Raw genomic sequence first — 12,854 nt, 5'->3', positions numbered from 1 at the left:
CAAGCAGAAAAAAACTTTAAAAGAAGGACTTTTCAGGATCTATTAATGCATAATTATAAAAATAAGGGAGTCAAAAACCAGATTCCTCCTCCTTTCAGATCTCTCTTAGCATCACAATAGTGTATCTAATCAAAGCTTTAGTATTGTTCCCTGTAGTTCTGGTTGGATGAATAATGCTTTCAGATACAACTGCACTGGCAATATTGATTTAGAAGCTGAGTGTTTTCCTGCCTGAGTCATTCTCTGTGGAATTGTGTGGCCTATACCGAGGTACAAAGCTTTAAGGGGAACATCTTGGTCAGGTGCTATATAGCACGATTTTAATGAGTTCCTGTAATGACATCCTTCCTTGTTCATAAGAAGAAATATTACATAAGGCATGTGCTCAGGTATTATTTTTACTTACTGAGTCAGAAATAATTTCTCAGTCTCAGATCAATGCTCAGCAGCAGTGAGTTTCCGTATGGATCCCACTTAATTTCCTTTATTTGCATGTTGCCTTGGCTATTCCACATTTAGTTTGCTCTCTTCCCCATGTTTAAGAAATAGAAACCAATGGTTGTAATCGATTCCCCCTGCCTGGATTCTCTGGGAACAGGCTGGGTCGGGATCAGCACAGGAGAAAAAGGGAGGGGCTCTTTCTTCCGGGCTTCTACAGCAGGAGGTTTCCTGAGCCGGCAAGGGCAGGCAGCTGTCCGCTGCCAGAGAAAGCCTTGGAACAGTGGCGCGCAGCCCCGGGAGAGCGAGTCGTCTGCCCCCTCCCCCGCACCCCCATGCTGGGAAATAGCCCTTCTACCCCGACCTGCTCCCCCTGCCATAAAAGACGCCCCTAAAGCGAGACCCCCAAGAGTGACCCCCCATTCGTAAAAAGCCCCGCCCGCGAGACTCTCCCGAGGGGGGCGTTCCCTCCCCAGCGCGGGCCCCCGAGGAAGCCCCCTTTCCACCGCCAGACCCCCACCCCGCAAAGGGAGACCCCGCGTCCCCAGGAAGGAGCCCTCGATCCCCGTCTGAGACCCCCCTCCCCACAGTGAGACCCAGAGAGCTGCGCTAGGGCTCCTCTAGGGGCCCTATTACGGGAGGAGGTAGCGCAGCCCCGACCTTGTCCCTGGGCCTCCCTGGGGAGCGGCGGCCTCTCCCCTCCCCCGTAGCCGAGCCCGCCCCTCTCCCAGCCTCCTCCGCGGCTCCCCCTCCCCTTGTCCCCAGCCCGTGGAGCCGCCGCAGCCTGACTCGCCGCAGCTACCTCTCGTCCTGCCCCGGTCGCCCAGGAGACCCCGGCCCTGTGCAGCCACCCCGGACCCGCTTCTCGTCAGCCTGCGCTGCCCGCGGAGCCGCCATGAGCTGGGGCGCGGAGCTGTGGGTGAGTCGCTGCTGGCGCCTCATTGTGTCTGGGATTCACCCGCTCCTAGTCTGCCGAGGGACTCCCGGGGGAGCGGGGCCGGGGGCTGGCGGGCTTTTGTTAGGCTGCCGAGAGGAGGGACAGGCCCGTGGCCCTCCCGCCCCCTGGCAACCGGGCCGAGGCGCTTGGGGATGGGCAGCGGGGAGCACTGGGGAGGGGGCGGGTGGGCCGAGAGGGCAGTGGGGAGCCATGGGGATGGGCCATGGGGAGGGGAATGGAGGAAGAGGGCTTGGCTGGGCACTGAGGAAGTCTGGGGAGGAGGATTGGGATGGGAAGGGGAGGTTGGGGATGGGCAGTGAGGGGGACTGGGATGGGAAGGGGAGGTTGGGGGTGGGCAGTGAGGGGGACTGGGATGGGAAGGGGAGGTTGGGGGTGGGCAGTGAGGGGGACTGGGATGGGAAGGGGAGGTTGGGGGTGGGCAGTGAGGGGGACTGGGATGGGAAGGGGAGGTTGGGGATGGGCAGTGAGGGGGATTGGAGATAGCATGACAGTTGGGGGCTGGATATTGGGCTGGGAATAGGATAGTGCTGGGCAGTGGGTAGGTGCTTGGTGGCGATTTATGGGGCTCTAGGAGAGTGCTGCATCCGAATTTCTAGTGCCCATCACTACAGTGGCTAAGCAATGGTAATGAGTGGCAGCTGGGGGAAAGTGGCATTGGGGATGGCTGTAAGTGCCTTTAGAGTAGTCTTTTGTGAACCACAACAGTATATCAACAAACAAATTTTTTTGGTGAGCAAGGACAGGGATGAAAAGGACTTTACAGTTTGTTCAGTCCCTTTTAGTGTGAGTCAGTTGTGCCTGGTATCCTGTGTCAGGGGATTCAGAGAATGCTGAGCTGCTGGGGATGGGCTAGCAGTAGATAGCAGGAGGTGCTGTGGTGAAGAAGAGAGATTAGTGAGTAATGTAAGTAAAGTCTGATCCTGCGTGTATTTAGGCACCTGAGCAGTCCCATAGAATTTGGAGACAACTCACATCCGTAAAGCTACTCTCCTGTATTTGCAGGATCAGAACCTTAGTTACTTAAATGGGGGATTGAAGAGAGAGGGACTATTTCTATACAGGCCTATTGATGGCACATAATTGTCAGAACAGTTCACTGTTTTTGAAAAAAGAAGAGTCCCACAAGCAAATAATTTTGAGGTGTGTCATCTCACTATGTACAATTCTGTAATGCATCTGACGAAGTGGGTATTCACCCACGAAACCTTATGCTCCAATACATCTGTTCGTCTATTAGGTGCCACAGGACTCTTTGCAAATTCTATAATAATGGCCTAAAGTATTACAGCATAATACAGAGTATAGGGCTGTTACTTTCCTATAGTACTTTTTGTACAAAGAATGCATGGCTGCAAACCAGGCAGTAGCATCTCTTATGTGTCCACACTACATCTTTGTCTTAAAAATTTCCACCATTACTACAAGCAGTTTGATTCTGCTAATGGTAGTTGTAGAGGAAGTGCTAGTGTGGACAGGGCTCCAGGTAACCACCAGTGTTTTTAAGTACCATGATGTCTAAACCAGTTCAGGGTGAATCAACATGATATGGTACATTTTCTACACTACTGTGCCCACCATTGGTACCACAAATGGCACAGTGGTGGTTGCAATGGTGGGAAATTTTAGGGAAAAAATCCTACTGCCCAGAAGGGCTCAGTTCTCCAATTTTAAATGCCTTCTGCCATATGTAGAGCTAGGTATTATGATGATGATTACTATATACTAGGGCTGTCAAGCGATTAAAAAAATTAATTGTGCAATTAATCGCATTGTTAATAATAGAATACCATTTATTTAAATATTTTTGGATGTTTTCAAATATATTGATTTCAATTACAACACAGAATACAAAGTGTACAGTACTCACTTTATGTTTATTTTTTATTACAAATATTTGTTCTGTAAAAAACAGAAGAAATACTATTTTTCAATTCACCTCGTACAAGTACTGCAATGCAATCTCTTTATCATGAAAGTTGAACTTACAAATGTATATGTAAAAAAAACCAAAAAACACCACCTGCATTCAAAAATAAAACAATGTAAAACTTCAGAGCCTGCAAGTCCACTCAGTCCTACTTTTTATTCAGTCAGTCACTCAAACAAACAAGTTTTACATTTATGGGAGATAATGCTGCCTGTTTCTTGTTTACAATGTCACCTGAAAGTGAGAACAGGCATTTGCATGGCACTGTTATAGCTGGCGTCGCAAGATAATTACATGCTAGATGTGCTAAAGAGTCATCTGTCCCTTCGTCTTCAACAACCATTCCAGAGGACATGCGTCCATGCTGATAACTGGTTCTGCTTGATAACAATTCAAAGCAGTGCAGACTGATCTATTTGTTTAAGAAGAGAGTGTGGCATGAAGAGACAATTTTTCTGATAAAAACACTTTACTGGAAAAATAAATGTTAGAGCTTTATAGTTTGAAGAAGTTTAGTCAGTATTGCTTCATTTTATCCCCCAGTGTGATAGTTGGTCTGTTATGCTAAATGGAATACAAGGGATTTGTTGGGATGTTTATGTGATAGTGTAACGTGTGAATTGTATTCCAGGTAAGACACCGGTTTGAGAGGTATCAGTACTTAGATTGAAAACTGTTTGGCGCATGGATTATCTTTCTGTTCTGTACTTGTGCAGCACCTAACTCAATGGGACACGCTGGTCTAAGACTAGGGCTCTTAAGCGCAATGATAATAAAATAATAAATAATAATAATATTGGTTCATTGCCTGCTAACAGTGCTGCTACACTGCCTTCACAAACTAAAGCAAAAAATATAAGTGAAAGTTCTTGTAATTTTATTAACAATAGCAGTTTATATATAGAATTTGTATTAACAGCACAAATAACTAAATTGAATTCACACCTGTGCAAAAAATAAAATGAAAAGTTTGTGTGTCGGATAATATATGCACGTCTTGGGTGGGCTGAAATACGCTGCTGGACTTTGTACCTCAGCACACCCAAAATGTGTGTATTGGCTGAACAGAATGCTCCCTGTTGTGTGTTAGTGCTTACATATATGTGTATATTTTTTAAAATGTGAACTAAAAATAGTTAAAAGGTTTGTTAGTTTAAGCTGACATATCTGTAGAACTACTTTCGTCTACAGTTTTTCTTCACACTGCATAAAAAATTGCTCCATCCCCTTTATTTCCCAACTCACATATCTTGTTACAACTTTCTGATCCATTTTTAAGAGTGTTGTTCCCTTAATAGCCTTATTCTCACTCGTGTATTTGTTTCTACGGTCACCCCTGCAGCATATTCTAAATTCACCTGTCTTAACAGAGTTTAAAATATTATTTATCATTCTATCTTGGTGAGCATGCACTGTCTGATGGTTAGACCAGACTACAGGGAGTAGGGAGGTCTTGGGTTCTGTTCCCAACTTATCCAGCTGTCACTATTTATGTCTTTGTGTGAATTACTCTGTCCTTCAGTTTCCCTATCTGTAAAATGTGACTAATATCTACTTCATATAGGATAATTAATGTTTGTAAATCTTAGATCCTCTGATGAAAGATAACATGTAGTGACAAAGTATTGCTTCTATATTTTATTATAGGATGAAAAATGCTGCTATTTTATTTAAGCAGATATATTTTTCAGGGATTTAACTAAATTTTAAATTTGTGTACTGTGTATCTAGTGACCTCATGCTCAGTTCAGTAGCTGTGAGACAGTTACACATTTAGGCTTCATGTCTGGAAAGACTTAAGCACATGCTTAACTTTACACACTGATTTCATAGTTAAGCATGTAAAGTTAATGTATATATGTGTATATATCTAGTCCCTCATAATTGTCAGAATTGCCCGCCCTGATGATTATTTTAAAACAATAATTTAGAAATCTTTGAAAGGTGTTCTGTAAACTAAAACAAATCCTCTGGCCTGAGGAAATGTTCCTTTAGTTTTAAATCTTGATTGTGCTGTGAATTGATTTGTAGTAAGTTCACACATATAGTGTGAAAAACACTATTTTATCTAATTTCAGATTTCCTGTAGATATTTTTCAGTATGTTCTCCGATGCCTCCATTTGCATCCTCTCTCTGTCCAAGGAGCGCTAAATAGTAGCCCCTTAGTGATGCTTTGAGTTGGACATACAGGTTGCTTTGAGCTGTGCAGTGGAATGTGATGAGGATGGTCTTGTGGCTAAAGTATAGTCTGGAAGAATTGTTAGTCCAGATATCTGAGTTCTTTTTCTGCATCTGCCATAGACTCCCTTTGTGATCTTGGGTAAGATGTTTAATATCTCAGTGCTTTAATGAGTATGATCTTGGGTATAATGTTAATCTTTCAGTGTGGATTGATCTGTCCACACTGGCACTTTTCGTCGTTAAAACATTTGTCGTTTAGGGGTGTGTTTTTCACATTCCTGAGTGACAAAAGTTTTAACGACGAAAGTGCCAGTGTAGACATAGCCATACCCTCTGCTGGCCCAGTGATGAAAACATCAGAAGAAAATTTCATTCTGAAGATCCCACAGGTCCAATTATTACTCCAACAGCATTTTATTTTAGTTAGAAATAATATTTGTTTGTATCTTTCCAGCAGTTGTCTCGTTCACAAGCATCTGACCCTTTCTGCTACTGTTTCCAGAAAGAATGAGTCATTGGCCCCAAGATTTTTTCATCAGTTTATGTTCTGAGTTGGCAAAAATACTGCCAGAGATGTTTAACTAAGGGATTTTCTGCTATCAATTGACTAAATGTGTGCATATTTTTCTGTATCCCTTTCAGAATCTTGTTAGATTCCTTTCCCCACCCCAATTTGAAACACTGGTAGTCACTTGATGTCTGTTAGAATTACATCTGTTCCTGATTTTATTTATGAAGCCTCGTGAATTCATTTGTATATGGATTTGGAAATCTGGCTGATTTTCAAGGAAGTCCATGCAGCCATACATAGGATGTTACAAATCCTGGAGTGCCATGGAATGCTTAACATGGGGAAAAATGTCTCTACCTTCCTTGCCAGAGTCCTTATTCACAATTCTGAGAGCTGGCTATCTCAAGGGAGTCTAAATGCTACTACTTCCAGTTTGATTTTCTGAGTGAGAATAGCAGGAGGTTGTCTGAGATTACAAGGCCTCCTATCTCAGTGATGCAGAGGATTTCTTCAAAGAGCAGTCCTGTCAAAATGATGCCTGGGACATGATTCTTTGAAAGTGAAAATTACGCCATCATGAATGTGGGAGGGAAAAAGTGAGGATATGGGCAAATCTGTTACCAAGCTTTTAATTGCTATGTTTGGAGATTGTTAGCAGCCCACAATACAGTTATTCTCTGGGGAGGGATAAACAATCTAACAAATGTTTGAAAAACAAAAAATGGTATTAACTGTGGAGTCTAAAGATACAGATACACTCAATTAAGGTAGCAACTTAGAAAAAAGGGCCTGCCCTAAAGAGTCATTTGTGTGTTTAATCCTGATACTAGGTTAGGACATATTGTGTAGTAGTTGAATGCCTTCTCTGTGATGTTAGCAGAACAGCTTCTTAGCCTATTCAGTGAAGCCATTCATTGATTATCCCAGTAATTCTATACTGAAGGGAAGTTCATATATGAACACTTCTAACTTTTTCAGAATATTTTGTTCATAATGCATGCACACAGATTGTTTATGATGATGTACAATTTTTGTTCGTAGGAAAAATTGTGAGAGGGCCAAACATGTTCAGTTTTTTCCATGTGTTAGGAAACAAATTGTTCAGTGAAGGCTGAAATTCCAATCAGTTTGCCTCAGTTGCCTCTAGTGAGATTACATATCCCAGTCCCAGTGCTGTCTTGGCAGAAAGTTTATGGATTAATCTTCTGATATACGTTAGTGCTTCCAGCTGTATGCGGAGAGGAAAGAGAGAGAAAATAACATCTTACAATAATGAAAACAGAAGGTTTTTATTAAAATGCTGACCCTCAACACTGACTCTTATTGCAGTTAATTCCCATAAATGTAAACTGTTGGCTGTTCTTTGTACTTACAGTTTTATTCCAAGATGAGAGTAACAACAAGATCATAATTCCTTTTAGGTGACGCACCAGACTGCGAATACATTAATGGCTTATATTCAGGTGTTCTTGTTTGCCTGTATATGTCCTAGATAGAGCAGTAGAATGTTGAAACAATTAAATGAGAGATTTTGGATAGCTTTCTTTTTCTTCTCTGCTGTTGCTCCTGTTGTCGTGCTCACTTTGCTTCTGCCCTATGACTTGGGTCACGTGAGTGTATCCAAACTGATCATAGCTGCTCCTTGTCATTATGTACTGGAAACCTATCTTCTGTAGGCAGTTACTTGTTCTGTCTGTGGTTTACAATCCACAATTGAGATTTTTTTTTTCTTTACTTCCTCTGGGGGAGAAGTATTGTCTTGTTGTTAGGGTACTGGGCTGGGAGTAAGGAAACTTGAATCTTGTTTCTGGCTTGCTGTGGACTTCCTGTTTGCCTTATGCAAGTAAATTAACTTCTTTGCCTCCATAACTCCATCTGTAAAATGGGAGAAATATTTCCCTTCCTCAGATAATTGTTTGAGGCTTAATTCGTTAATGTTTGTAAAGTGCTTTTGAGACCCTCTAATGGAGGGTACTATACAAGTACAAAGTGTTATTTTTTAGTTATTACTACAGGTCAGAGCTTTTGTTTCATATGGAATTGAACATTTTTTAAAAGAGTGGAAACTAAATTTAAGGGCAACAAATTCTATTTTTTTCCTAAATCTCAATGATCAGAGTTATTGCTTAATTGAAATAAAATGAAAGCTATTTTAAATGGTGTCTTTCATTATTGTAAAATGTTATCTTCTCCCAGCTTTTGCGTACTTGGATCCTTTTTTTATCATTTATACAAATAAGTCAAGCAGTATGCTGTAAATGTTAACTAACTAGTTACTCCATAGACTGCCGTTTTAAAAGACGTTTATTTACAGTATTCATCAAGCAATAGTGTATAGCAAATTTAATTCATTAAAGTGAAAAGTTGATTTATCATTTGGTATGTATTGTTTGTTCATTTAACACTTGTACTTACCAAGTATTTGTTTAAGAGGGAGGAATAGTGCAAATTCACTTGACAGGCTGGCACTCAACTGATTTTTTTGTAATTCCATATTTACTATAAATGACTATGCCTTTCAAGCATTTTATGACAAATTACTATGTGTTTTTTGCGATAGTGTGGAGTGTTAGCTATATGTACTGAGAAACCTTTAAGTGTGGCAACATGGATTCACCATAGGAAAGGAATAGGGCAATTCATGAGGCAATTTTAAGAGCCCCATGAAATTTTTTATTTTTAATAGTTTTTTTTATTTTATTTTTCAGGAATTTTGTGTTTTCATTTAATCTGCATGGGAGGGGTCGGGTCAGGAACCTCCTGGGGGTGGGAGGTTGCAGAACAAGCCTGCCCTGCACTCACTCTACAGTGGCACCTCCTTTTCCTTGGGGCTCGGCTTGACTCCCTGCTCTGGGTGTTGCAACTGGGTGAAAAGGGTTGGAGCGCTGCTTAGGTTTGTCTTGGTCACCCCTCTGTCATGGTGGCAAACCTGAGAGAATGAAGCTGCGAGCTGATGGAAAAACAAGTGTGTGAAAAGATCTCGAACTACTCTGTAAGTCCTTAGGAAAGGAGCATTTGAGTTTTAGGTGGTACAGCTTCTTCCTGATGATGGGGGAGTTCAAATCTACTGCATGGACATGAAAGCATCACTTCCCAACTGTGGTTTATTGAGCAATAGCTGGTAGCTTGTGTAGAGTTGATTTTTCAGATGATGCCTCCTTTCTTTGTTTCTAGCTACTAGACTGTTAGAGCCCTGTGTGGATACAAAAATTTGGATCCGCATCCCCCGATCTGCTAGCTGTCTTTTACCTGCATCTGCACCTGCAGCAGCAAGCCCTCTCACAAGGGCTAGTGATGGGGTGGGGGAAGAGATTGGGGAGCGGGGTCTTGTGGGGAAGAGGCAGCGCGAGGGTGGAGACTGGGGGTAAGAGGCAGCGCAGGGGCAGGGTCTCAAGGAGAAGGGGTATCGCAGAGGGGAGGGGCTGGGGGGCTGGGGTGTCACAGCCTGTGCTGCTCCCGGGGGCTCGTGAGCAATGGCACGCAGCAGCAGTGCGTGTTGCATCACAGTGGGGTGGAGGAGTGGGGTGCCGGGGCTCTGCCCACTCCAATCCCCATGGCCAGGGGCAGGCCCTGCTGCCCAGGAGCTAGTGGGCCAAGCCTGGGACTGAGATCGCTGCCAGAGCTGCTGGGCCAGGCCATGGTGGGGACGCTGGCACTGCCCAAGGGGCCTGAGCTGCTGGACTGGAAGCGGCGTAGCTAGTGGGTGCCGGACAGCCCCAGCCACTGGGTGCTGGCTGCCGGCCCCAAGCACGCTGCGCCCCCTGGGCTGCCTGAGCTGGACTCCATGGGCCAGGCTCCACCAGTGAGTAGAGCCCTGCGCAGTTGTATCTGCACCTGATCCACTATTCGCAAATATGGTTTGTGGATATGAAGCGGATATCTGCGGATTTGCAGGGCTCTACAGATTGTATTGAAAGAAGCTAAAAAAAATTACTTTCCTAATAACTCTTCCATGTAAGCGGTTGTAACAGGCACAGTGATGGTATGTAATTTTGAATAGGAGGAGAGGTCTGTGTGTTTGTGTATGAACAGGAGGTGATCCCTGAGACCATCTCTGTGCTATGATGTAGTCTTCACTTTGAAATGGTTTGAATATCTGTGCAGCAGACATAAGACTAGGAGCTGAGAGATTCTGTTCATGATAATATTAAATTATAGCTTATTTTTTATGTAAGAATCAGTAAGTGCTTATTTATTAACATGGTTTTCCTGTGTATAAAAAGTATTCCTTCTGTAATATGTAGATGTAATTTCATCCATTTGCAACTGTTGTTTTTTTTTTTAAATTAGTCCATAGGTTTCTTTCTGTTTGTAATCACATAAAACTATCTTTAATATTCCTAATGTGATTATTTATTGGACAGCTACAAGGAATCAATAATAGGGGAAGGTTTGACTTTGACATTGATCCATGTTCAGTAACCTGCTGCTGTTACTACATGTGAGTAATTTTTGAACACAAAGCATTAGTCTATTGTGCCTGTTACACTTCTAGCACTATATAAATAATGATAAAGTAGGTGTTTGGAAAGTGCAAACACATTTGGCCACAAGAAGAGCACAAATAAAATTGTTCCATGACTGAGGGCAGTGGTTCTCAAACTTTTGTACTGGTGACCCCTTTCACATAGCAAGCCTCGGAGTGCGACCCTCCTACCTTATAAATTAAAAACATTTTAAATATATATTGAACACAATTATAAATGCTGGATGCAACGTGGGGTTTCAGGTGGAGGCTGACAGCTCGCGACCCCACCACATAATAACCTCGCGACCCCTAATTTGAGAACTCTTGACCTTGGAGATGTGGATGCGTTTTTAGTTCCATCATTTCCTCCTGGTCATCTCTACTAGGCTGATATCATAGTGTAGCAAAAGCTCGGTCCACTGGAGAAAGGACCATTCTTACGTTGCTTTCTAGTGAGCTCACTGTTTCAAAAATACTACTGAGAGGCTCCAAAAAGATTGTTAACTTGGTGCAGCATCTTGAGGGAGAGGTCAAGAGGAATAAAGCATGGCTTTCTAGAGCCATCACATCACATTTGGAAAAATCATATATTCCTAACAATCTCCGCTCTACAATATTGTATTTCAGTAATTTGGGTCCTGAAACACCTCTTAATTTTCTTAAACTAGGATTCAGTGAAAGCAGGTTTTTGTTTTTTTTTTACAAAATGTCTGTGTCCAACCAAAATACCCAGACGACAGATAGAGCTTGATCCTGTGAGGTTCAGAGTTTAACTCCTACTAAAGTTAAGAGGACTTGTGGATGCTCAGCAGCTTACATGTTTGTAATACATTTCTAGATTGTAACAAGAGACATCAGTGGGATGTAGCTACTACTGTACATAGGAAAGAGACTGCACCAGTAAAGAAAAGCAACCCCACGAATAGATGCAGCCTGCTTGAAAAAGAAACGGCAAAACACAGAAAGGGAAAGATATTAGAAAATTTTGGGACTTTAACTCCTTACTCATGTTATGTCATGATAACAGTATCATCTCTAAGACAATACCTATTCTAAGAATCCTTGTGCAAACACTTTGTTATATAATGCATAGGTATACATATCTATATCTATGACTCACGTATCATGATTGGCTCCTACCTGAAACCACTTATCAGAAACAATTTTTGTCTTGTACAGCACTTTAATAAGTAATTGCTGCCAATCCAAGCATAGGACAGAGTCCTTCACAAATTTTCCTCTGTCCCCTAGTCATATAACGATATTAGACTGTCAGTGGTTGGTAGCTTAGGAATGCCTAGATAGCTAAACAAGAAGCTTGAATTTGGTATACTAAAAGACTAGAAATTAGCAAAGGTAGTGGATGATAATATAGTAGGAAACTATCATCAGGAGTGGATGATAATATAGTAGGAATGTTGAGAAAGGAAGATTAAAGCTAAACACTACTATTTTAAAAAAGAATGACAGAAATATTGTGGCTGTAAGGGGGTGTGATGCATAGTAGCTGAATTTTAGTAAAATATTATGACTCTCAAAATCTTACCCTCAGCATGAATTCAGGTTAGCACCAAACATGGCCTGAGAACTGGCTGAAAGACCATAAACAAAGAGTGATAAAACACCAAGGCTGAGTTATGAGGGGCATGTTTAGTGGGGTACTTCAGGGGTCTCGCTTAGGTCTGGTCTTTATTATGGCTTTGATCTTGCAAATGCTTATGCTTTTTCTTTACTAACATGAGTAGCTCCACTGAAGTCAAAAGAACTATTTACTTGCTTAATGTTAAGTATTTGCACAAGACCTTTTAAGATCAGATCCTTTAGAAGAGTGAATAAAACAGCATGTTAATGAAATGTGCAGATGCTATGTGGGTATAATAACAATGATGCACACTTGTAGATAATCTTGGCTACTTTAATATTATAAAACACATTTTCATGGGATGTGTTTCTGTGGTAAGATGCACAACTGTATCCTGAGCTTTAAATTGGCATATTGGCTGCCACTCCCTGTAGATCAGTGGTTGGCAACCTGCGACCTGTCAGGGTAATCTGCTGACGGGCTGCCAGACCGTTTGTTTACATTTGCACGGCCGTCTGCAGCTCCCAGTGTCCGTGGTTCGCCATTCCTGGCCAATGGGAGCTGTGGGAAGCAGTGCAGGCCTGGCTGCCGCTTCCCGCAGCTCTCATTGGCTGGGAACAGCGAACTGCGGCCACTGGGAGCTGTGGGCGGCCATGGAAATGTAAACAAACGGTCTGGCAGCCCACCAGTGGATCACCACTGCTGTAGGTCATAGTTACTGTACTGATTCACACTAATCTGCAGGAATTACTGGTAATTTGTGATTTTAAGTAATTGTTTTGTATTAA

At 42.5% G+C, this 12,854-nt stretch overlaps 1 protein-coding gene across 3 annotated transcripts in view; it reads left to right on the top strand.

Moving 5' to 3' along the window:
• The first annotated feature begins 911 nt into the window (after nt 1–911).
• Nucleotides 912–12,854, top strand: part of FNBP1L (formin binding protein 1 like) — a 95,689-nt gene continuing 83,746 nt past the window's right edge. The window contains exon 1 of one of the 3 annotated variants that reach the window (XM_073357021.1): nt 912–1,357. In XM_073357021.1, coding sequence (XP_073213122.1) covers nt 1,334–1,357 — 24 coding nt within the window. In that variant the 5' untranslated portion in view covers nt 912–1,333. The remainder of the gene's footprint in view (nt 1,358–12,854) is intronic. The other 2 variants (XM_073357022.1, XM_073357023.1) reach the window with 2 other exon arrangements.

Source organism: Lepidochelys kempii, chromosome 8 (assembly GCF_965140265.1).
Source record: "Lepidochelys kempii isolate rLepKem1 chromosome 8, rLepKem1.hap2, whole genome shotgun sequence".
In the NCBI taxonomy this organism is placed as follows: domain Eukaryota; kingdom Metazoa; phylum Chordata; order Testudines; family Cheloniidae; genus Lepidochelys; species Lepidochelys kempii.
The sequence above is the reverse complement of the archived record's forward strand: the minus strand, read 5'-3'. Positions and strand labels throughout refer to the sequence as shown.